The sequence below is a fragment of the Phasianus colchicus genome, chromosome 29 (genome assembly GCF_987193195.1).
Source record: "Phasianus colchicus chromosome 29, bPhaCol1.hap1.1, whole genome shotgun sequence".
NCBI classification, from domain to species: domain Eukaryota; kingdom Metazoa; phylum Chordata; class Aves; order Galliformes; family Phasianidae; genus Phasianus; species Phasianus colchicus.
The window spans coordinates 2,543,518-2,568,232 of record NC_143464.1 but is presented as its reverse complement, the minus strand read 5'-3'; the positions used below and the strand labels follow the sequence as shown (position 1 = coordinate 2,568,232).

The 24,715-nt window shown below is 49.4% G+C and overlaps 3 protein-coding genes across 3 annotated transcripts; 2 read left to right on the top strand and 1 right to left on the bottom strand.

The window, feature by feature from the left end:
• The first annotated feature begins 8,108 nt into the window (after positions 1-8,108).
• On the top strand, positions 8,109-9,041 carry LOC149914593 (olfactory receptor 14J1-like). Its single transcript, XM_090126446.1, has one exon. It carries the CDS (start codon positions 8,109-8,111, stop codon positions 9,039-9,041), a length of 933 nt encoding a protein of 310 aa, XP_089982572.1.
• Positions 9,042-14,818: 5,777 nt separating this feature from the next.
• LOC149914592 (olfactory receptor 14J1-like) lies at positions 14,819-15,793 on the bottom strand. Its single transcript, XM_090126444.1, has one exon. The coding sequence runs from the start codon at positions 15,791-15,793 to the stop codon at positions 14,819-14,821; it is 975 nt and encodes a 324-aa protein (XP_089982570.1).
• Positions 15,794-22,698: 6,905 nt separating this feature from the next.
• On the top strand, positions 22,699-23,685 carry LOC149914591 (olfactory receptor 14J1-like). The gene has a single exon (XM_090126443.1). The coding sequence runs from the start codon at positions 22,699-22,701 to the stop codon at positions 23,683-23,685; it is 987 nt and encodes a 328-aa protein (XP_089982569.1).
• Positions 23,686-24,715: the final 1,030 nt, after the last annotated feature.

Sequence of the window (24,715 nt, the reverse complement as noted above, 5' to 3'; positions counted from 1 at the left end):
TTGCCTATCCATAGGGCAGCCTGAGCTTGCCTCTTCCAAATCCCCTCCTCTGCACTGCCCCATAGAGTGCAAGGGAAGGTATGGAGGTGACAGTGCCCAGGTCCCCCTGGAGCAGGCCAGAGACAGTCCCCTCCATACCATCCATCCCCAGCCCCTGATCCCTGGTCCTCAGGGCTACGGGACACCCAAGGTCCCCAAGTGCCCTGTGGGGTTGCAGGTGTCCCCGTGCTGCTCACCTAGACATGCAGATCCAGGACCGCGCGTTTCTCACGTGGGGGATTCTCCTCTGCTCTGCTGAGCACGACCTGGGGAGAAAGGAGGTGTAGGGACACACCGAGGGACAATGGAAAATGCTGGAACACACTGGGAACACCAAGGAAAATGGGACACACTGAGAGGCCCTGAAGGCACAGGGACCCATTGTGGGCACTAGAACACCGTGTCCAAAGAAAGGTCCTGTAGTCTGCTCAGCCCCAACTGCCCTCCATTGCCTCCTTCCCCTGCCCATTGATTGCCCACCGCAGGAGGGAGCCAAACATTGGCCTTGGGGCCCAGGGGTGTCTCCAAGTCCCAGGAAAAGAGAGAGGACAGCAACACATCGCACCCCCGTTCTTATCCCAGGGTCACCCCTCAACTTACAGGACCAGGAATGTCAACGAGGACAGGTGGTGGTTCCTGGGGAAGAAGAGCCAAGGGGCAGCCATGAGGGAACTGTGAGATTGGGTGTCCCCATCCAAGCCCCCTGTTTGGCCCTAGGGCTGCCCCCAACCCCATGGCTGCCAAGTTCTGTCTGCACTTCTGCCCATGGAGAAACCCAGGGTTGGGGTAGGACATAGGGACAGGACAGGAGCTTGGGGGGTCCTAGAGAGGGGAATAGGGATTGCAAGGAGATGAGACTTGGGAGTACCAAATGAAGAGGAACGAGGATATCAAAGAGAGGTGAATGGGGGAAAATGAAAGAGAGGGGACTGGGGACCTAAACAGATGAGAATTGGGATGCCAAAGGAAGGAGATTTGTTGGTGCCAAAAGCATGGGATATGGGGACCCAAAGTGAGGGCATTTGGAGCTCCAAAGAGAAGGCATGTGGGGACCCAATGAAAAGGGGACTAGAGTGCAAATGGAAGGAATTTGGATGTTCCAAGTTGAGGGGTGGCCTCTGCCAGGCAGGGGCAGACTCCACCTGTCCCTGCGGAGCTCCCTGCAGGGCAACCCTTGGACACAATCTGTGTGGCTGCCCGGGCACTCACCACAACAACTTCCGGTGCTTGCACAAGTGGCTGTGGGGAGAGGAGTAGGAGAGGGAGTGAGAGAGACCTTGGCATCAGGGACCCCCATGGCCAATCCCCTCCAGCCCCAGCCCACATCCCCCATGGATGCTTCACCTGAGCTTCCACTGTGCAGCACAGGGCAGCGAGGAGCATCACGAGGCTGAGCGCAGCTGCCTTCATCTTCCTCTGTGCCCTGGGAGCTGGGTGAGGCTGCAGGAGGCAAGGGCTGCATTTATCCTCCCACTGTCCCTCCCACAACCCCCAAGTGCCCCTGGGTTTGGCAGGCTCCATTGGCACAGACTGACCTGGCATGCAGCCATCCCCTGTCCCAGCCCCGGGGCACAGGAGGCAACCAAGGATCAGAGGAAGAACATTGAGTGCTGGGATCCCCATGGCATTGAGCCCAAAGCTCCCAGATACCAGCACCTAGCACACCCCAACCTTTCTGTCCCCAGGACCACCATCCCCATATCAAGGCTTTATCCAAGGATTCATCCCTGACTTCTCTTGAGTCCTGTGATGCAAGTTGTTGGGCTGATAGTTTGGGGAACTGGGGATATAGCATTTGGGGGAGGTGAGAGGGCAACTGGGATGTGGGCAGTGAGGAAATTAGGGAGATATTTGGAAAGCAAGGAGACATACGGATATAGGGACACAAAGATATGGGAGCATCATGGAGATATGGGGGCATCATGGGAACATAAGAATATCATGACAATATGGGGAAATCATGAAGATATGGGGATATGGGGACATGCAGCCAAATGGGAGCTGGTTGGTGACAGGGACCTGGAAGTCTGTGGGGAAAGGTGGGTGATGGGGACACATAAGCACAGGGAGGCTGGCAGTGTCCACTCAGTGTCTTTGTGGTCATGCAGGAGGTCAGGAGTGAATAACAGTCCTGGGCTATGACAGACACGTTTCCTCCTTACCAAACCTGAAGACCATGACTTTTAGAATCATGGAATCTGAGAATCACGGAATACCTGAACCACAGAAGTCACAGACTCATAGAATCAATGAGTCATGGAGGCACAGAACCACAGAATCACAGTACCATAGAATTACAGAATCATGGAATCATTTAGGAGGGCCGAGACCCCTAAGGTCACGTCAGGAGATGTGTCATGTATTTTCTGCTCTCTTAAATAGCCAGCCTCAGAAGTCCCCACGTTTCATCCAGAAATCTGTGTCTGACATGGCAGTAGTGCTGCCTCTGTCCATGAGGAGAGATTGTCATGAGGACACACAGGCAGGGAATCCAAGGCTGGGGGTGAAAATTGGCATTAGGTTCTGAAGTCACTGGGCTGTGTGCCTCAGCTTCAGCAGAACAAAGGTGTCCTATGGGCTTTGTGTCATCATGATACAGCCTCCTGTCATGGCTGTAAGTGAAGCTTGTTTTATCCAGATGAAAGGAAGGAAATAATAGAGCACTGATAAATGGCTTAGAACTGCAAACAGCTCAAGGATTCTTCAAGGAAAGATGATAAGCCAATGTGAAGTGCTCCATCCGACAGAACAGCCAGCTGGTCACAGCTTCACGGGGCATTTCCCATAAATAAGAGTGCTGTTGTGGGTCCTCTCTGAAAACAGCAGTTCAGTGTTTGCTTTGGAAATTGCCCAGAGAGCAGCCAGATGGAAGAGCTTCCTTTGGGCAGATTCTGCTCTGCGCAGTGTTTGTAGAGTTTAGCAGTGCTGCCTTATTCACTATATTTAAATACAGCGTGGCATTATTCCTGCTCTGGAGTTCTTTTGGAAAGAACCAATGAACTGCCCGTGCTGCCATCACTGAGGAATATTGACTGAGGTGAGGAACAGGCTGTTTTTGTGATAAACACAAAGCAGGTGGATGACACTTGATAGCAATTCCACGTGAAAGGTTCTCCTCAGGAAAACCCCTTGGCTGGTTTGAGGACATCTACAAAGAAATACTCAGGCTTTTGTAACAGCACAACACTGAACAAGTAAAATGTATGAGGTCTGAGTTCTCAGGCTGTGATCTCCCCCTGCAGTGATCTCCCCATCATGGCATCATGGCATCATTGAGGTTAGAAATGACCTCTCAGGTCATCCAACTGTTAATTCAGCATCATCAAATCCACGGCTAAACCCATAGCTGTGACCTGTCACCAGATCTGTGCTGTGTCACCCTGCTGGGCCCTGAGCCTGTGCTGCTGGGGAGCAGGTGAGGGACTTCCATGGCACGGCACGTCCTGGGTTGGGCTCGATGACCTCATCTTCTCCAACCTCGATGATTCTGAGAGTCTAGGACATTCACATTCTAGCATGCTAGGATTCTAGGTTTCTACATTTATAGGATTCTGTGTTTCTAGGATTCGACGCTTCTGGAATTCTAGAGTTGTAGGAGTGTAGGAATTTAAGCACGTAGGATTCTTGTCTGTAGGATTCTAAATTTCTACTTTTCTTAGGTTTGCAGGATGGTAGGATTATAGCTTTCTTAGATTTCTAGATTTCTATGAAGTAGGGTTCCAGGTTTCCAGGATTAAAGAATTATAGGGTTCTATGTTTCCAGGATTTAGGTTTTTTGAATGCTAGGTAGGTTTCTAAGATTCCATGATGCCAGGATTCTAGATTTCTTCAGTTTATAGAATTCTAGGTTTCTAGGATTTATAGGATTACAGGATTCTAGGTTCAAGGCTTTCAGGTCTCTAGAACTGTAAGTTTCTAAGGTTTCTCCAGTATTCCAGGATTCTGGTTTTCTAGGGTTGCAGGATGGGCTCTCACGACGACACACTGATGGAAGGGGGTTAAATTTTACCCGCTGCCTAAGGCTCACTAAAGCCTTTTGCAAACCACAACAGGAAAAATAAGCTCTAATCTAATTTTACCCATTGTTTAAGGCTCACCACAGCAAGATCGAGTCTCCATAGATAACCATAGTTAGTCAGCATGGGTTCATGGAGGGCTCTGGTGAGGCTGCACCTTGAGTACTGGGTCCAGTTTTGGGCCCCTCGCTGCAAGAAAGACATTGAGGCTCTGGAGCAGGTTCAAAGAAGGGCAACAAAGCTGGTGAGGGGTCTGGAGCACAGGCCTGATGAGGAGAGACTGAAGAAGCTGGGATTGTTCAGTCTGGAGAAGAGGAGGCTCAGGGGAGACATTATTGCTCTCTATAACTACCTGAAGGGAAGTTGTAGTGAGCTGGGCTAAGGCCTCTTCTCTCGTGTAACTGGTGATAGGACTAGAGGGAATGGCTTCAAGCAGTGCCAGGGGAGATTTAGGCCTGACGTTAGGAAATAGTACTATTCTGAAACAGTGGTCAGGCACTGGAATGGGCTGCCCAGGGAGGTGGTGGAGTCACCAACCCTGGAGGTGTTCAAGGAACGTTTGGATGTTGTGTTGAGAGACACGGTTTGGTGAGAACTGTTGGTGATAGATGATGGTTGGACTGGATGATCTTGAAGGTCTCATCCAACCTTGGTAATTCTGTGATTCTGTGGTTCCTCTCTTTGCCATTTCCATTCGCTCTGACCTGCTCTGCCATCCCCAGGAAGAGCTCAGTGCACTCTCACAGAGGGCAGTCGTCCTTCCTTGTCTCCTCACCCATCCACTGTAAAGACTCTGTATCCCCCTTGTGCTGCAGTCCAGTTGTGGAAGCCATATAATTGTGTCTCTGTGGTCCAAACAAGAGCTCAAGCCTGAAACTGCACAAAAATTTCCGGCTCATCATATTTGGGTGTTTTCAACAGTGCAAAACACATGCCAATTGGGAAACATCATTAGATTTAGCATGGCTGAGGAGCGCATCTATGGTATTTGTGTTCAGAAGGTGGCACACAGGCATCGGACCCATTGTGAGGCTTGGAGTTGTCCAAGCAGCACAGACACTCTGAGGGCATGGCTTTCCTAAAGGCTCTGTGCTGCATTTGCAGCTGCATGTGAGTGTGCAGGACAGCCCAGGACACTGCCATGACTTCTGAGGCCAGTCACATGAGAGCCCATAGAAAACTGAGGTTTCATCAGATGAAGAACAAAGATGTGTGTCAGCTCTGTAGTGCCTTGAGCTCCAGAACAGGCAGCAGATGGAGAACAGAGATGATCTGCCTCTTCTTTTGAGAGCTCATCCCTTTTGCCAGCTGCATAACTGCATGCTCCATGGAGACAAGTAAAAAGGCACACTCAGGTGCCCTAAACAAAGGGGTCTGTTGTCGTACAGGATGGCCAAGTATATCTCCATCCCCTCTCTGGCTCTCAGCTGATGCTCAGGAAGGAGGTGTCTGTCTCAGGGATTCCCCACACACTTCCCAAGCACTAGCACACATCCAGGAGCACCCCAGGCACCTTGGTCATCACCCAGGGTCTGTGTGTGAGCAACTGACTCCCTGCTGAAGGACCAAGGACTCAACCAGAGGAATCTCAGCTCCTGTTGGTCCGTGGGGAGCAGAATCCCATTTCCATTGCTGGGTTTCCATGTAGTGATGAGGTGCTTGCACTGCCTCAGCTGTATCAGTGCCCTGCCCAGGGTTAGTCCACCCCTCCCTGTCCTGGTCTGTGTGCCCTTTTTGTTTTAGCAATCACACTCTGGTAGGACTAAGTATGTCTGGAGTTAGTCACTGTCCACTGGACGTTTGGTGGTTAATTTAAAGTACAGTACAAAGATTTCAAAGTACAGTCATGGTGCTGTTGTCTTTCAGGAGCTGTTGGCCATGGAGACCCAGGGACATCTCAGGGGAGATCAGTGGGTTGGATAGAAATGGCATCCTCTGCTGCTGAGCTGTGCTGGGCTCCTGGGACAGAGGGAGCTCCTACAAGTCGTCAGTGCTGCAGTGAAACAGCTGTGCCCAGGAGCAGCTCCTGTGCAGCACACAGCAGGACTGGGAGCATGATCTGCAGGTGACAGAGAGAAGGAGCAGGAGAGCTTGCAGCCTGCATGGCATCTTAACAGGCTGAGAGTCCACTGGAGGAGCATTTCTCACAGCCCTTGACAAGGTAAGTCTCTCATTGCAGGCAGTGCAGTGGCTTTTATTGCAAGGATCACTACATTTGGGACATTCCATTGCAGATGAGGCAGCTGAGACTGTTTCTTTATCAGTGAAAAAGACCCACTCTAGTTGAGGGCTTCCGTGCTGCAGCATCAGAGCACAGCCCTGAGGGCTGCGTGTCCCAGGACGGCTGCAGGCTGTGCAGCCGGGGCTGCAGCCGGGTGCCCAGGGCTGTCCTGCAGAGCAGGTCCCTGCTGTGCCCCAGGGGCTGTGTGCCAGGGCAGGGACTCTGCTGCCTGCCAGGCTCAGCACTCAGCACTCAGCACTCAGCACTCAGCACTCAGCACTCAGCACTCAGCACTCAGCACTCAGCCTGCCCGGGGAGCTGCCCAGGACGCTGCAGGGAGACGTGTGGGGGGAAGCAGGGCAGGGCAGGGCATGTGCCTTCTGCTGCCACAGCTGCTCCCTGTTGCAGGGGCTTAGAACTCCAGTGCACTTCTGAGGGCACTTTGCAAGAGGGAGAATAAGGCAGTTGTTATGCTTCAGGGTGGGCTTTCCTGAGCCTGTTTTCTGTTTTCTCTTCACTTGGCTTTGTGGGAATGGAGTTTGTGATTTCAGAGAAGAGACTGAGACTCCAATACTATCACACTGAGAGTTACCAGGCCTCGCAGCAAATTTCTTTATTGCCCCTGCATCCATACAAATCACCATTGCCCTGTGTCCAGTGTCACCAGGATGTGTGTGACCTGACCCTTGGCACCTGCAAACACTGAGATTCCCGTGGGCCAAGAGGGGTTGGCAGGGCAGAGCTGTGCACACAGCGTCTGTAATGTACCTGTGAGCCCCAGGTAGGGTACGTGGGGACAGAGAAGCAGCTGCAGGCAGGGACAGCTGCAGGCGGCAGAGACATAGACAGGGAGGGAGAGAAGAGTGCTGACTGCAAGGGCTGGGAGAGGAAAATGGGCACCTCACTGCCATCCCTGCAGTGCACATACCTTCCCTACAGCCTGTTTTCACAATCAGCCTGTGCATCCATTCCTAGTGCATGAGAACTTGATTAAGAGTTGCATTAAGGGCTCAACTCTCTGATAAATGCTGACTTTAGGGCGAGGAATGAGCTGACTCTCTTTCTAGGACACCCCACGTTCTGGGCTTTTGACTCTGCTCCTGTGGTTCCTCCTGGGCTGAAGTCAGCCCTGCAAAATATTGCAGCTCTGCCACGGCAGCTCTGTGTTATCCAGCAGCACCATGGAGAAGATGCCTCAGTGCTAAGGCCATGGAAATGCTGCTGGACGGCAGTGTCCCAGGAGAGAAAGGGAGAGCTGAGATCTTCCTCTGGTACAGTAAGGAAGACGAGAGACTTGGAGTTCTGCACAACTAACCTTTGCTCTTACTGGCAACCAGAGTCTTGTCAGGTTAACTCCTAGAGTGTGACCATCCTCCAGTGGTGCAAACACAGAGCAGATCAGGTGGACCAATCATTTGGAAGTGCAGGGTATGCTCTTTGCCTCTCTGACATCAAAAGTGACACTGACACCTGAAGTGTCTCACAGTGATCAAGGATTTCTACCTTAAAAACACTTTTCATGAATGCTGGGGCAACTGAAGAAAATATATTGACAGAGCTCTGCTGTCCAGTTTTGAGAAATTTGTGGAAAGCTCCTTGATACCTCAGGTTTTTAATCTGAGATTACTCTATTTTTCAATTGTTTTATTGCTGTAGAACAGAGCTGACTCATCCACAGCCTGCAGCTCTCCAAGTTCAAAGATCTTGTAGAAAGGACGGAGGCAATCTGGAAGTTATCAGAAGACATGGAGACGGCATTTTTTGGAGAGGTCTGAAGTAAAATTTTACTGTTTTTCCCTCCTCAGACAGGTCTCCATGCCCAGGAAATGCAGATGCCCAACAGCAGCTCCATCAGCGAGTTCCTCCTGCTGGCGTTGGCAGACACGCGGCAGCTGCAGCTCCTGCACTTCTGGCTCTTGCTGGGCATCTACCTGGCTGCCCTCCTGGGCAACGGCCTCATCAGCACAGCCGTAGCCTGCCACCACCGCCTGCACACCCCCATGTACTTCTTCCTCCTCAACCTCGCCCTCCTCGACCTGGGCTGCATCTCCACCACTCTCCCCAAAGCCATGGCCAATGCCCTCTGGGGCACCAGGCACATCTCCTACGCTGGATGTGCTGCACAGGTCTTTTTCTTTTTCTTTTTCTTTTCAGCAGAGTATTGCATTCTCACCATCATGTCCTATGACCGCTATGTTGCCATCTGCAAGCCCCTGCACTACAGGACCTTGATGGACAGCAGAGCTTGTGCCACCATGGCAGCAGCTGCCTGGGGCACTGGGGTTCTCTATTCCCTGCTGCACACTGCCAATACATTTTCCCTGCCTCTCTGCCAAGGCAATGCCATCAATCAGTTCTTCTGTGAAGTCCCCCAGATCCTTAAGCTCTCCTGCCCTGGTTCTTACCTCAGAGAAGTTGGGCTTATCATATTTAGTGCCTTAATCTTTCTTGCTTGTTTTGTTTTCGTTGTGCTGTCCTATGTGCAGATCTTCAGGGCCGTGCTGAGGATGCCCTCTGAGCAGGGACGGCACAAAGCCTTCTCCACGTGCCTCCCTCACCTGGCCGTGGTCTCCCTGTTTCTCAGCACTGGTATATCTGCCAATCTGAAGTCCCCATCACTTTCCTCCCCATCCCTGGACCTGGTGGTGTCATTTCTGTACTCGGTGGTGCCTCCAACACTGAACCCCCTCATCTACAGCATGAGGAGCCGGGACCTCAAGGATGCCCTCAGGAATCTATTTATATATATTTTTCTTCAGCTTTAATTATGTCTTCATTATGTTCACATGATTACCACAACCTCAAGAAAAGCTGGGAATGGCATCATGTAGTATTTCAACTTTTTCCTCATTTATTTTTTTTAATTCTTACAATAGTTTTTACTCTACATAAATATTATTAATTGATATTTCCCACCTACATTTTTTTTTCTTATTTCTGAACACTTTATTGTTCTTCAAGCACTAGGCTTGAATGATATCATATGTGTATACATTAGTCTATCATCTGTATTTCAGAGAGCAGCCCTGCACACAGGAGGGCTGCAGGAACCAAGAGCCCAATGCCACACGTTGCAGCAGCCCTGGTGTCTGTGGGGCTGCCCCTCACTGCCCGCTGGGCGCTCCCTCTCTGCTGCCTTGGAGTTGTGCTGCTGCTTCCCTGGAGCCACGGCCATGGGCAGCAGCAGGACGTGCTCTTTTCAGTGCTGCTCTCTTTGCACCACCTTTGCACGCTGTTCTCCTTTCTCCTTGCACTTGTGTCAGCCCTCAGGTCCTGCATTACGTAGCAGACCAACAAAAAAAGGACACTTTACCTGCGGTGTGCCTGGAGTTGTTTTAACAGCTTGGAAGAGCATTGCCATGTCAACAGACTGAAGGCTGGACACTTGGGGAGGAGGGAATCCTATGAAAAATGAGACAGCCTTGCTCTGCCCAAAACGTTCCCATTGTGCTGTATGAAGTTGTGACTGCAAACTTGTTTTTGATGGACTTGTTTATTGCCAGCTCACTCACAGCCCTGGATGGCTCACCTGTAAACCTAGGAGCCACAGAAGGACGCCAGAGAGATCCTTGAGGTCCTGTTTGGAGACTTTCATGCTTCAAAACTATGAGACAAGCACGCTTACAAGTCAAGGACCCCCCACCTCTCTCTGGATCAAAGCTGGAACCAGGACCTGTGATGTCTTTCTCTTTCTTTCCCCCCCCCACCCCCCCCCACCCCCAACTCTGTCACTCCCTTTTCTTTCTTCTCCTCTCACAAAGTTGTCAAGTAACACAAGGCTTACTTTGGTTTCTTAAAACATCACAAGGTGTAGCTGCACATGGAAATAAGTGTAGAAGTGCCAGTACCTTACAGATAACTGCAGTGCACAGATTCACATTAAACTGATGCCTGTGTCTGGACACTGAGTGTCATTTTCACTGTTATCCAACCAGGGGTTGCAAATCAGCTGAGGTTCCCCATCCGCGCTCGTTGTGTAATCAGTGCAACCCACTTACTCCAAGTGGCATCAGTTGCATGATGGGTGGAGGGAACCTTTCGTTTAAACATGCAGTTCAGCACTGGCAGTCGAGGTGCCAGAGGAGCTGTGTTTCAGTACCGACCACTTCAGAAGCAGCCCGAATCCCCTCATATGCAGCTAAGATCTCCTTCTCAGTTGCAGTGTAGCACTCTTTGGACCCTCTTTATACTTGCCTCCAAAATCCCAGGCATCATCCTCGGGTCTCTCCTGAGGATCTTTACCACAAACTCCAAGTGGGACCTTTCTCTCCAGCAGCAGTGTACAGGATGTTCTTTACATCCTGTCCCAGCCATACTGGCCCTAGGGCCATGGCACGGGCTATGTCCTCTTTAATCTGTTCAAAAGCCTGCTGCTTTTGAAATGTGAAGTCATTTTTCATCCGCGTCACCTGATGAAGGAAGTGCACAATAAGGCTATAGTTTGGAACATGCAGTCTCCAAAAGCCCACTACACCCAGAAAAGACTGTGTCTCTCTCTTGCTAGTGGGTGGAGACATAGCAGTGATGTTGTTGGTCACATCTGCTGGAATGTGATGACGCCCATCTTGCCACTTTATACCTAGGAACTGAATCTCCTGGGCAGGTCCATTCACTTTGCCTCGCTTAATAGCAAAACCAGCTTGCAGAAGAAGTTGGATTATTCGCTCTCCTTTTGTGAAGATGACTTCTGCTGCACCTCCCCACACAACAGTATCACAAATGTAATGCAGGGATCCTTGAAATGCCCACCTCACTCTTTACTCCAAGTTCTCTCACACATTACTCTGAGTTTATTCACATTTTGTGTGTGTGTATGTTTTACTCACACTTTCCTCAGCGTTTACTGAAACATTTCTTCAAGTTTACTCACTTCACTTCACTCTGGGTTTACTCAAACTTTTCTCCGATTTTTACTGACACCCTGCTCCGGGTGTACTCACGCTCTACTCCTGGTCTACCCACACTTTGCTCCTGGTCTTTCTCACACTTCAAGTTTATTCACACTTTAGTCCAGCTTTATTCACACTTCTCTACGTGCTTTACCCATACTTCACTCTGGTTTTTACACACACATTTCTTTAGATTTGCTCTCAATTCACATCCAGTTTTCTCTTCCGTCCTCCCCATGGTCAAAGAACCCATAGTTCTGTGGTGGCACCAACCTTTCTGCCACTTATTCAAAGCCTGCCATTTCCTAGACTGCTCTGCATCCCTCACCACCCCAGAAGAAGGAGAGAGAAAAATACCACTTGTGAAGCCACTCCTTCAGCCATTCGCCCTAGCCCCTGAAATCCTTTTGCATAGGTTGCAGGCTTCCCTGAACAATTTCATCACTGCTTACCTGAACTATCAAGAATGGGTAGTAATCAGAGGAGCGAACCAGACCTGGGACTTTTCTGGTGATGCTGGTGGTGCAGGGAGGCCCCAGGGAGGCCACGCACTCTGGGAGAGGTGGAAGGGCCGAGAGCTAGTAGATGGGTTTAACAAATGGATCACAACAGCAACCATCTGAGGAGGAATGGTAATTTACTAAATCCTACTGAACCAAAGCGTGCCCAAAGTGTGAGTCCCCACGATAGTACAAGGGAAGCACATGCCCATCTCTGCTGCAAACTGAGTGGGGCCTGAGGGAGAGCCACTGTGGTGCAGTCTGGATCTCCACCTATCTTCCTCTTCACACCATGTGCTCCAGGGAATTCTGCCCCTCCCCTCCCATCAGAATGCTCAAAATGCCCATAAAAGGCAGCAAGTGGAACCAGAACGCTAACTCTTTAACTCCCACTGCTTCACATGATGTTTTGGTGTGGAATACTGACATAAAAAAAAATCACAACACCACAACAGCCAGGACCTCACCACCCTCTCTCTGAAAAGATCCTCCCAGTCTCTAATCTAAATCTCAACTCTTGTAATTTAAAACATTTGTACCTTGTGATATCTGCCCATGTTAAAAGTTGATTTCCATCTTGTTTCTGAGCTCTCGGTGAGTACTGGAAGGCTGCAATGTGTTCTCCTCCAGGCTGTTTCTTCTCCCATCTCCCTCAGCCTGTCTTTCCAGGAGAGGTCCTCCAGCCCTCTGATCACCCTCGTGGCTTTCCTCTGGACCTTCTCTAAAAGCTTTACATCATGCTCCAGATGGGGCCTTCTGAGGGCTGAGTAGAGAAGGACAATGCCCTCCCTTGCTCTGATGACCACCTCTCTGTTGATGCAGCCCAGGGTGCAGTTGGCCTCTCAGGCTGCAAGCACACATTACTGGCTCCTGTTCAGGTTTTCATCTACCATCTTGAAGTCCTTCCCCTCAGGGCTGCTCTCTAGGAATTCAACCCTCATGCCTGGGATTGTCCCGACACAAGTGCAAAAACTGGCATTTGATCTTGTTGAACCTCATGCTGTTTCTTTGGGCCCACTTTTCAAGCCTGGCCAGGTCCCTCTGGATGGCACCCCTTCATTCTGTCATGCCAACTGCACCACACAGCTTGGTGACATCAGCACACTTGCTGAGGGTGCTCTCTGTCTCATCATCCATGCCACTGATAGACGTTGAACAGCTCTGGTCCCAAGGCTGACCCCTGTGGACATAACTTGTGATCAGCCTCCACCTGGTGGAGCCGATTTCCCAGAGAGCCATTTACCACAGTCCTTTGGCTGCGACCTTCCAACCAATTTCTTATCCAATGAACACTCTGCCCTTCAAATCCATCTCACACATCTCTCCACAGAGATAAGGAAGTGATGTGGGACCATGCCAAAGGACTTCCAAAAGTCCAGGGAGATTTCTGTACCACTCTGTGTAACTGATGTACTGACAAAGCATCCACATTATCATTCTGACCATAAAGAACCAGGACATGTATTGAACTGTGGGGAAAATACTGATTTCTCATTTAGATCCTTGTAATGTTGAGCTAAAGAAAGCATTGTAGATCCTAGGACTAAGGCTGTGTTATAGTAAAACACATCTTTTTACAGCACACACGAAGAAATTGTTTATTAGATTGATTCTTTGCTTACAAGTGGCACCTGGTAGATAAGTGTGTTTCTGTAACTTAGCAACCTTCCCTTCAGTACCCAGAGAGCTGTTATTGGAATGGTCTGGAGTTCAGCAAAGGAATCATTACCAGAGCTGCAGTGACACAATGACTGGGTCTGAAAACAAGAACAGAAATAACAACTTGTACACAGGGGTAATTTGGGAAGTTATTATTAAATATTAGGGAAAAAAAGTCAGGACATGAGACAATAAAGATTAAATAGAAACATGGCATATCACTTGGATTAGAGTAAATAGGTAAGGAAGAAGAGGATGTGAAATCCTAACTAACAGTGAGCAGATGTATGTGTTGGAAATAATTTATATTATATAGCATAACAGAAACATGTGTTGTGGGTTAGGTGCAGTTTCAAACAATATATTAACGTGAAAGGGACGCAGAATGCAATAGCTGATCCCAAGTGTGCAGAAAAAAACAAACAAACAACAACAACAAAAAACCCTGCATTGATATGTAGCCATTGACACACACAGTTTGTTGTCTTTGGGTTTTAAGCAAAGAAAGAATAAAACGCTTTGTGCCTCAACCCAGGAATTGCTGAGATGTGTTCTCTCCCCTGTCCTGTAGAGGGGCAGTGACAGAGCAGCACAGGGGGCACCTGGGAGCCAGGCAAGGTGAGCACAGCGCAGCTGGGCGCTGAGTTCCAGGCTGATTTTGGGGTCCCAGCCCCGCAGCATGAGGCTCCGTGTGCCTTCCCCTCTGCAGGACAGCCCGGCCCCACCGCCCCACAGGCAGCCCCTGGCAGCTCAGTGCAGGCACTGTGTGGGGCAGCATGCGTGCAGTGGTACAGAGATGGGCCCCCAGCACAGCCCCTGACACCACATGTCCTCCTTCTCACAGCACCTACTTCCTCCCCTTTAGTTCATCTTCCTCTTCATCATGGTGCACCCTGGCTCATCTTTTAGCTCTTTCCCCCCAGTTTGGCAAACTTCCATTGCTTGTCTTGCCACAATCAACAACTTTCTATCTTGGTCTGGTGTAAGTGCAAACAGTTATATCAAACCCAAGAACAAGTCCTTGCACCTGGTGGAGGCAAAAAAGTGATTTCAGAGCTTCTGTGAAACAGGATCATGGATAAAAACAGGGCTGTTCACACACCAGTCAAAGCTAAACACAGAAGTTTTATGACGAGCACACACTGATTCCTTCTGCTAAAGTAATATATTGTTCAACCGGCTAATACATTGATCCCATTTGCTAATCAAGCCTATATCAGCTCCACGGTGCCTGCTGGCATCTCATTTGCCTGCAGACACAGAGGTGCAACATGGAGGCTGTGAGAAAGTCAGCACTGAGCCAGAGTTCCTATGGGCTCCAGGAGAAAGAGAGCAGGGTGATGCCTCAGTACAAGTAGAAGGAAGCCAAACATATGTGTAGGACCGTGATAACCACTAATGATAATTACACACACACACATATATATGAACAGCAAAGAAAAATGAAGTGATAAACATAAATAAATATTATAATCAGTAAGGAACGTAAGTTTGTTATTGTACAGACTGAGTCACTTGTTGAGACATGTGAAGTTTATGCCTGCTGAAATGTGACCAGGGCATCATTTTCCTCACCGCGTTCTTGAGCTCCTGGTTCCTCATGCTGTAAATGAGGGGGTTCACTGCTGGAGGCACCACCGAGTACAGAAATGACACCACCAGGTCCAAGGATCGGGAGGAGATGGACGGGAGCTTCAGGTAGGCAACCATGACTGTGCTGACAAAGAGGGAGACCACGGCCAGGTGAGGGAGGCACGTGGAGAAGGCTTTGTGCTGTCCCTGCTCAGAATGCATCCTCAGCACGGCCCTGAAGATCTGCACATAGGAGAAAAGAATGAAAACAAAACACCCAGATGCTAAAGAGGCACTGATCACAAGAATCCAAATCTCTTTGAAGTAGGAGTGTAAGCAGGAGAGCTTGAGTATCTGGGGGATTTCACAGAAGAACTGGTCCACTGCATTGCCTTGGCAGAGAGGCAGGGAAAACGTATTAGCAGTGTGCAGCAAAGCATTGAGAACCCCAGTGCCCCAGGCAGCTGCTGCCATGGTGGCACAAGCTCTGCTGTCCATCAAGGTCCCATAGTGCAGGGGCTTGCAGATGGCAACGTAGCGGTCATAGGACATGATGGTGAGAATGCAATACTCTGCGGAGACCAAAAACAACAAAAAAAAGACCTGTGCAGCACATCCAGCATAGGAGATGTGCCTGGTGTCCCAGAGGGCATTGGCCATGGCTTTGGGGAGAGTGGTGGAGATGCAGCCCAGGTCGAGGAGGGCGAGGTTGAGGAGGAAGAAGTACATGGGGGTGTGCAGGCGGTGGTGGCAGGCTACGGCTGTGCTGATGAGGCCGTTGCCCAGGAGGGCAGCCAGGTAGATGCCCAGCAAGAGCCAGAAGTGCAGGAGCTGCAGCTGCCGCGTGTCTGCCAACGCCAGCAGGAGGAACTCGCTGATGGAGCTGCTGTTGGGCATCTGCAGTTCCTGGGCATGGAGTCCTGTGCAGAGTGCAGAAGATAATGTCAAGATCATTCTCAGAGGCACTCCTTCTGCTATAATTTTTTTTTTCTTTCTCTCTGCACAATGTTCATTTAGCTCCATAACTTCAATTTAATTTCATGAAGTTTAGCATTCCATAAGCAGAAGACGAGTATGCAGCTTATATATTTTTCTCATTTTTTAATCTTATCCCATCTCCCTGGATATTTTCATCTCTTTCCCTGTCTTTAACCCAACTGCTTTTAAAGCACCCAGTCCCATCCTATGTGCCATTACATTTCTGTTAGAGAAAGCTGCCCGACTGCAGGTTAATTTCATTATTCATGTCTGGAGAATACGACAGTATGGTAATTTTGTTCTATCCTTCAAGAGAGGAGAGGCTGAATGCACATTGTGTGACTGTTCACAGAATGAGTGAGAATAGTGTGAATCAGGAGTCTCAGAGATGTGTTCTAAGTGAACAGCCCCATCTAGATTTCTGCCTCCAGTCCTTTCCCTTCCCCTGCCTTGTCTCTACTCTTGCACAGCGTCCTTAGAAACATTCTGGCATGCAGTGAATCTGTGAGTCCCCTGCCCCAGGCAGAAGCTGTGGCAGCTGAAGGCCCCTGCCCTGAGGGGGGAAGCCCTCATATGGAACAAGTCATTTTCATAATAAAGAAACACAGACTCTCTGCATCCTGATCTGCATTGGGAAGTCCCTGATTTAGTGATCCCTCCAGTAAAAGCAGCAGCACTGCCTGCAGCCAGAGACTTACCGTGTCTATGGCTGTGAGCAGTGTTCCTTCCGTGAGCTCACAGCCTGCTCACACTCCACATAGACTGTAACTCTCCTTCCTCTCTCTTCTATCCTCATGTCACCTGCGGATCATGCCCCCAGCCCTGCTGTGCTGTGCAGAAGAGCTGCTCCTGGGCACAGCTGTCTCTCTGCAGCACTGCCCCCTTGTAGGAGCTTCCTGTGTCCCAGGAGCCTGGCCCAACTCAGCAACAGAGGATGTGATTTTTTTTTCCCCAGGTAATCTCCCTTGAGATGTCCCTGCATCTCCATGGCCAACAGCTCCTGAAAAACAACCGTGTCATGACTTTACTTTGAAATCTGCTTAGTTAACCACCAAACGTCCAGTGGACAGTGACTAATTCCAGACATGTGATTAGAGAGTGTTTGCTGAAACAAAACACTGACACACTGAGAAGGTCAGGAAGGGTGGACTTCCCCTGGGCAGGGCACTGATCCAGCTGAGGCAGTGCAGGCATTTCATCGCTAGTTGGAAACTCTGGGGCTGAAATCAGATTCTGCTCCCCACGGACCAACAGGAGTTTCAGGGATTCCTCTGGTTCAGTTCAGATGTGCACAAGGAGTTGCCTGCATGTGAGCTCCTGCTCCGAGTCCTTGGTCCTTCAGCGGGGAGTCAGTTGCCCACACACAGGCCCTGGGTGATGACCAAGGTGCCTGGGGTGCTCCTGGATGTGTGCTAGTGCTTGGGAAGTGCGTGGGAAATCCCTGACTTAGACACCTCCTTCCTGAGCATCAGCTGAGGGCCAGAGAGGGGATGGAGATATTCTTGGCCATCCTAAATGATATCAGACCCTTGCATTGATGGCAATTTATGGCACTTGTGTGTCTTTTTTCACTTTTCTCCATGGAGCACGCAGAGGTATGCAGCTGGCGAAAGGGATGAGCTCTCAAAAGAAGAGGCAGATCATTTCTGTTCTACATCTGCTGAATATTCTGGAGCTCAAGGCACGACAGAGCTGACACACATCTGTATTGTTTAACAAAAACACTTCAGTTTTCTATGGGCTCTCAAGCAAACGGTGTCAGAAGCAGCCACGTCATGTCATGTCATGCCAGTTCTCCAGGCTGTCCAGCACATTCACATGCAGCTGCAAATGCAGCACAGGGCCTTCAGGAAAGACAGATCCAGGAGTGTCTGTGCTGCTTAGTCAACTTGACGCCCCACAGTGGATCCAATGCCTTTGTGCCATCTTCATAAAGACCATGGATGCACTGAATCCAATGACCCATCCTGAATAGGTTGTTTTCTTCTGTGCTTTTTCACTAATGAGAACACCAGCACATGCTGGGCTAGAAAGCTTTGAAGAGTTGCAGACCTGAGGTCTTGTTTGGATCTCAGGGATGTGGTGAAATGGCTTCCAAAAGAGACAAGGAAGGGCAACTGCCCTTTCAGAGAGTGCACTGAGCTCATCTTGGGGGAGGCAGAGCAGCCAGGTCAGAGTGAAGGGCAATGGCAATGGCAAACAGAGGAGACCAACGGTGTCTGTTCCTGGCTTCCTGATCAGGAAGAGCAAGTGGAAGGTGCCCTTTACATGCAGATGGGAGCCTCGTGTTGTCAGGCCCTTGTCCCATTTGGGGGCTTTTTCCACTGCAGTATCTGCTGCAGGGACAGCAGAGCAGGGCATGCACCATCCAGAAGAACCCTGGAGAGCACAGCTGGCAGCTTCTTGACCAAGCCATAGAGGAACCAAAGAGCAGAGGTGCTCTGCTGCATCTCATACTGCCAAGGAAGGGTTGATGGGGAATGTGAATGTGAAAGAGAAGCTGGTCTGCAGTGGCCATGGGATGGTGGAGCTGAGGAATCTGAAGGGAGGGCAAATGAGAAGCTCACACCTTTGGGCTTCAGGAGAGCACACCTTGGCTTCTTCAAGTGTCTGTGGTGTACAGAACAGCAGGGAAAGGCACTGAGGGAATAGGGTCAAAAAATGTGGCAACTATCTACCAAGCAGAATATTTCCATTCCGAGGAAGAGGAAGGCAAGTTGTCAGAAATCCTGCATTATTGTGAATTGATTGTGTTGCTCTAACCCAAACACAGAAAGGAAGCGTACAGGAAATGGAAACAAGAAGTGGCAGCAATGCAGAGACTTTGTCCAGTGTTCCTGAGATGAGTATAGGAAAGTCAGAGTTCAACTGCAATTGAATGTGCCCAGGCATATCACAGACAAGAAGGGCTTGTAGAAATATGTAGTCTACAAAAGAAAGGCTAGCGAGAATGTGGGCCCACAGTAGAATGGTGTAGGGAACATGGTGAGACAGGACATGGAAAAGTCTCTGATACTCATTTCCTTCCTGACCTCACGGTTTATTAGTTTGTCTGGTCTTCTTGGAATCCTAGGAGGCAGAGACAGGTGGGAATTGTTGGTGCATGGCAGATGTGTCCTTGGTGAAAAAAGAGGTGATCAGGGAATACCTAAGCAAACAGGATTCTGAGTTGGACGAGACTGACAGGAACCACAGAATCCTTGAGTGGCTTGGATCGGAAGGACCTAAAAGACCATCCAGTTTCAGCTCCCTTGCTGTGGGCAGCGCTGTCATCCAGTACATGAGGATGCTTGGGGCCCTTGACATCTTGAACTTTGCCAGGGATGGGGCATCCACCACTTCTCTGGGCTACCTGTTCCACAGCTGTTCCATGCCTCACAATCATGATCTTAGAAATGTTAAGAATTCCTTCCAAATGTTTAATGTTAGTATCTCCTGTAATCAATAACTATTCTTCCTTGTTTCAGAATTTGGAAATCTGGTAAGAAATCAAGTTTCCAGTTTTTTAATATGAAGAAGATAATGGGTGGAAGATGGAGGGAAGGCATTATCCAGAGCATTGCCTCTACAGTTCAGATCCCCAACACAAGGCTGATGAGAGCAAGAGAAAGTGAGTTTGGGAAGGTTCACTCAAGGTGACTGGGGATGGAGCACTTCACATGTGAGGAGAGACTGATGGAGCTGGGCTTGTCCAGCAAGGAAAACGGAAGCCTGATGGGGATCTGTCCACACAGTGACAGAGCAGAGCTCATTAGGGGACATCCTGGGTCAATATCAGTTCCAAAGTGTTGCTTTAAATTCTTGTTTAAACTGAACAATAACTAACTAAATAAAAAGACTTCATTAATGCCTGTTGTTCTCTTCCTCTTTTAGATGTCTCCAGATACCTGTCCAGTTTGCTGTACAAGTTCTGAACACCTGAAGAAGATGACAGGAAGGCACAAGGCACAGGAGGGCTCTTCAGGTTGTAATGGGCCCCAGGGGGCATTTGCTGCTGAGTCCATCACCTCCAGTGCAGAAAGAAGATTGCACAAAGTGCTCAAGAAGACAAAGTCAGAAGGAACAGTGAAGTTTCCTGGAGTATTAATGGGCCCCACTGAGGGCCATTCACAAGCAAGCTTCCCCAGGGACTCGTTAGAGCAGATAATTGGAAGCCATGATTGCAGGCAGACCAAGGCACTGGGATGGTGGCTGTGATGCTGAGCAAAGCCTCCTTTGTCTTCTGAAGCAGAAAGGCCAAGGCCTGATGCCCAGAGCCTTGGCAGGGAGATCGTGTCCCTCCTGCTGGCTCAGGGACCTTCCTGGGGCAGTGGGATGGAGGTTTGTCTGATGTCAAATGAAAGACCGGGCCCAGCAGCTGCCAGACTCTGCATGGGGTGCAAGGATGCCGTGAGGCCCAAGTCCCATGTGGGCAGTGTGTCTCATGCCAGGATGTGGGATGTGAGAGGGGCTCAGTCTGAACAAGCAGTCAATCACAACAGAACTTTGAACTCCCAGGCCCAAGGTGGAGGCACCATTTCCTCACTGGTAGCATTTGGTTCTGGGGATGCCGTGTTTGATGCTCACCCACATGCAGAGCTCCTGTCTGACTGCAACACCACTGTGCTCATATCAGCTGTGACGACACAGTGGAGCTGAAATCACTGAGCTTGTCTCCCCTTTACAGCACAGTGACTCTGACATCACTGTAATAATGATCACTGCCATAACTCAGTAATTCTGACAGCACTGCTCTCCACACTTTTGAGAGAACATCGTGACTGTGTTACTGAACTCCACAGTGACACCACAGTCATTCCAACCCACCGTGCTTGTATCCAGCTTGTCATGGAATCCTAGGACAACCCACAATGGGAAGGACCCATAGTGATCATCAGGTCCAACGTTTGGCTCCACACACCCGTCCTAAAAGCAGAGCATATGACTGAGTGTGTTGTCTTGTTACGGAGTTATCTGGATCAATGTGTGTCCGTGACAGAGGGCTGAAGGCTTGGCAGTCCCACTGGCCAAAAAATAAAATAAAATAAAATAAAATAAAATAAAATAAAATAAAATAAAATAAAATAAAATAAAATAAAATAAAATAAAATAAAATAAAATAAAATATAAAAAAAATGTAATAATAAATAAAGAAATAAAATAATAATAAAAATAATAAAAAACAGCATCAATGATTGAACAAGGAAAATTATTTTTACTAAACATGATACTGGAATGTAAGATAACACAATGTTATAAAATAAAATTGGAATTTAGGGTAATAACTCAAATATAATGAGAGAGCAAGTGTCTGAAACCAAAAGCCTTACTTTGAACTGAAGGCGCACGGCTGGGGCGCGCAGCCACACACTGCCAGGCAGCGAGCAAGTGAGAGATCCCAGGTCTTCCTCCCACGGCTTATCTTCCCCTCTGAACTCAGAGTCCCCTGGGATATGCGGTTCTTCTTCTCTTCTGAGAACCAGGTATCCAGAAAGTTGTCCGTCCACAGAACTGGAGTATTAACTCTTTAATTCCCGGTGCTTTACATGATGTTATGATGTGGAATACTGATAACAAGAATCATAAAACCATGACACCAGATGGGGCATTGGCAGCTTTGCTCGGCACACACAATCTGTTAGGACAAACAATGCTTCCGAAATCAGCTTGGCTACTGGTGATTAATTCATCTGACTTCAAAGTACGTTTTGCAGAGATGACCCTGTTGTCTATCGGGAGCTGCCAGCCCTGCAGCCCCCAAGTCATCTCCAGGGAGAGCAGTGAGGAAGAGAAAATGACATCCTCTGCTGGGCTGGGCTGGGCTGGGCTCCTGGGACTCAGGGAGCTCCTACAAGTGGGCAGCGCTGCAGAGAGACAGCTGTGCCCAGGAGCAGCTCTTCTGCACAGCACAGCCTGCAGGTGACAGGAGGAGAGGAGAGAAAGGGCAGAGAGCTTATAGGATATGTATGGTTTGAGCAGGTGTTGAGTTCACTGCAGGAGCACTGCTCACAGCCTTTGACAAGGTAAGTCTCACTGCAGGCTTTGACTCTGCCGCCTGCCAGGCTCAGCACTCAGCACTCAGCACTCAGCACTCAGCACTCAGCACTCAGCCTGCCCGGGGAGCTGCCCAGGGCGCTGCGGGGAGATGTGTGGGGGGAAGGAGTCCCACGGCAGGGCAGGGCAGAGGTCTGCTGCTGCTACAGCTGCTGCCTGGGGCAGGGGGATAACAGCTACACTCACCACTGGGTGTTTTTTTTTCCAAGGGTGCTTTGCAGGAGGAGACACAAGGCAGGGATTTTCCAACACCTGTTCTTAGGGAAGGAGAATGAGTTGGAGGCAGAATTCTGAAAGGAGATGTGAAATATGAACACATCTCTGAGAATCCTGAATTGTACCATTCACAATTTGCCCTTATATGAACATTCTCCTAAAGTGCTTTCAGCTGAAATTGCTATCGTTTTCTGCTGACATGAATAATGCTCTTATCCTGAAAACAGACAGCTTTCTCTAACAGAAATTTAAGGGCAGAAAAGAGGTAGGGATGGGCACTGTGAGTGCAGACAGCATAAAGATATGAGGGATGGAAATTGATTGTAAGAGGAAATTATCTAGGAAGCTGAGATATGATTAGGAAATGAGAGGAAAGTAAGAGATCTTTCAGCTTCTACTTCTTAAGGTACACTAAAGCTCATGCAAGTAAATTGAAGTTATGGAGTTAAATAAACATTTTTCAAAGAGAAAGAAACATTTCTATAGTATAGCAGGAGGAGAGTGTCTGCAAGTTATCTTGACTTCTGTCATTATTTTCTGCACTCTGCACAGGACTCCATGCCCAGGAACTGCAGATGCCCAACAGCAGCTCCATCAGCGAGTTCCTCCTGCTGGCGTTGGCAGACACGCGGCAGCTGCAGCTCCTGCACTTCTGGCTCTTGCTGGGCATCTACCTGGCTGCCCTCCTGGGCAACGGCCTCATCAGCACAGCCGTAGCCTGCCACCACCGCCTGCACACCCCCATGTACTTCTTCCTCCTCAACCTCGCCCTCCTCGACCTGGGCTGCATCTCCACCACTCTCCCCAAAGCCATGGCCAATGCTCTCTGGGGCACCAGGCACATCTCCTATGCAGGATGTGTTGCCCAGACCTTCCTGTTTGTCTTTCTGATATCGGCAGAGTATTTCATTCTCACCATCATGTCCTATGACCGCTACGTTGCCATCTGCAAGCCCCTGCACTACGGGACCTTGATGGACAGCAGAGCTTGTGCCACCATGGCAGCAGCTGCCTGGGGCACTGGGGTTCTCTATTCCCTGCTGCACACTGCCACTGCATTTTCACTGCCCCTCTGCCATGGCAATGCTGTAGATCAGTTCTTCTGTGAAATCCCCCAGATCCTCAAGCTCTCCTGCTCAAAATCAAACTACCTCAGGGAAACTGTGAATATCTATTTTAGTCTTTGTTTAATCTCTGGGTGCTTTGTATTCATAGTGCTGTCTTATGTGCAGATCTTTAGGGCCGTGCTGAGGATGCCCTCTGAGCAGGGACGGCACAAAGCCTTCTCCACATGCCTCCCTCACCTGGCCGTGGTCTCCCTCTTTGTCAGCACTGGCATGGTTGCCTACCTGAAGCCCCCCTCTGTCTCTTCTCCATCCCTGGACCTAGTGGTGTCATTTCTGTACTCGGTGGTGCCTCCAGTGCTCAACCCCCTAATTTACAACATGAGGAACCAGGAGCTCAAGGGTGCCCTCAGGAAAGTTCTCCATTACACATTGTGTCTCCATCAAAATGTTGTTCATCATACCCTCAAGACTGCAAAGAAGTTAGGGAAAGTGTGATTGATTTTATGTGATGTTTCCATTTTTTCTTCATATTTCTTTGTCATACTTAAAAGAAATTTAATTCCAATTAAATAATATTCATCATCAGTTTTTATGTTTACTTATTTTTACTTCCACGTGTTGAACCTATTGTACTTAAGGAACCAGGTTCTATGAATAGATAACAAAATCAACACAGGATCTTTTGTTTTGCCTCCCATCTAGTCTGGATCATCAGCAGAAGCTCATAATCTAAGACACAAATGCCACAAGGAGCAGCACTGTCCCTGAGGGATGTCTGTCACAGCCTGGAGGGGACTTTCTGCTGCCTTTGAATTGTGCTGCTGCTTCCCTGGTGCCACAGCCATGGGCAGCAGCAAGACATGCTCTTTTCAGTGCTGCTCTCTTGTGTCCTTGCATCCCAACTGTGCCCTTGTCTCCCAACTGTTTTCTTGTGTCCTTGCATTTGTGTCAGCTCTCAGTTCTGGTGCAATTGGTGACAGCGCTGTTGTCTCAGTAGTGGCATCCTGGTGGCTGCAAGCAGGCAGGCAGTGTGCAGCACTGCGCCACAGCTGGCTTCCCTGCTGGGACCTTCCTAACAGAAGGGGCTGCTCAGGGCAGGGCCAGAGGACTGAACACCCCTTCCAAATTTGTGCCAAGAATACAGCCAAGGAGTTGCCCCTCTTGCTTTCCTGGGGTTCTGCATGGTTCAGAGTCCCAGGGTGATCGGTGAGGACCAAAGGACAAACGAGAGCTCCCTTCTTGGTTGTACATGGCCCAGCAAACGGTAACTGGTCTTGAACATGACTGTGTGGGACTGTCCCTACTGTGGTGGGGCTGCTGGCAGATGCTGTCCTGGACAGGAATCTGGAGCAGCCTGGAGATGCCAGCGGATCTCCAGGGACAGTGTAAGAGACTGTGTAAGTGTAAGGCAAAGAATAATTCCTCATGCAATAACATACCACTGATTCAAAGGAACAGGGGAGACTGAGGAGCCCACAGACAAATGAAGGCTCTGCAGTGATGCTGCTGAACTATCAGGGCGGAT

What these genes read in the sequence shown, in the direction of transcription:
- LOC149914593 (XM_090126446.1), top strand. Translation starts at nt 8,109, where the DNA reads ATGCCCAACAGCAGCTCCATCAGCGAGTTCCTCCTGCTGGCGTTGGCA.
- LOC149914592 (XM_090126444.1), bottom strand. Translation starts at nt 15,793, where the DNA reads ATGCCCAACAGCAGCTCCATCAGCGAGTTCCTCCTGCTGGCGTTGGCA.
- LOC149914591 (XM_090126443.1), top strand. Translation starts at nt 22,699, where the DNA reads ATGCCCAACAGCAGCTCCATCAGCGAGTTCCTCCTGCTGGCGTTGGCA.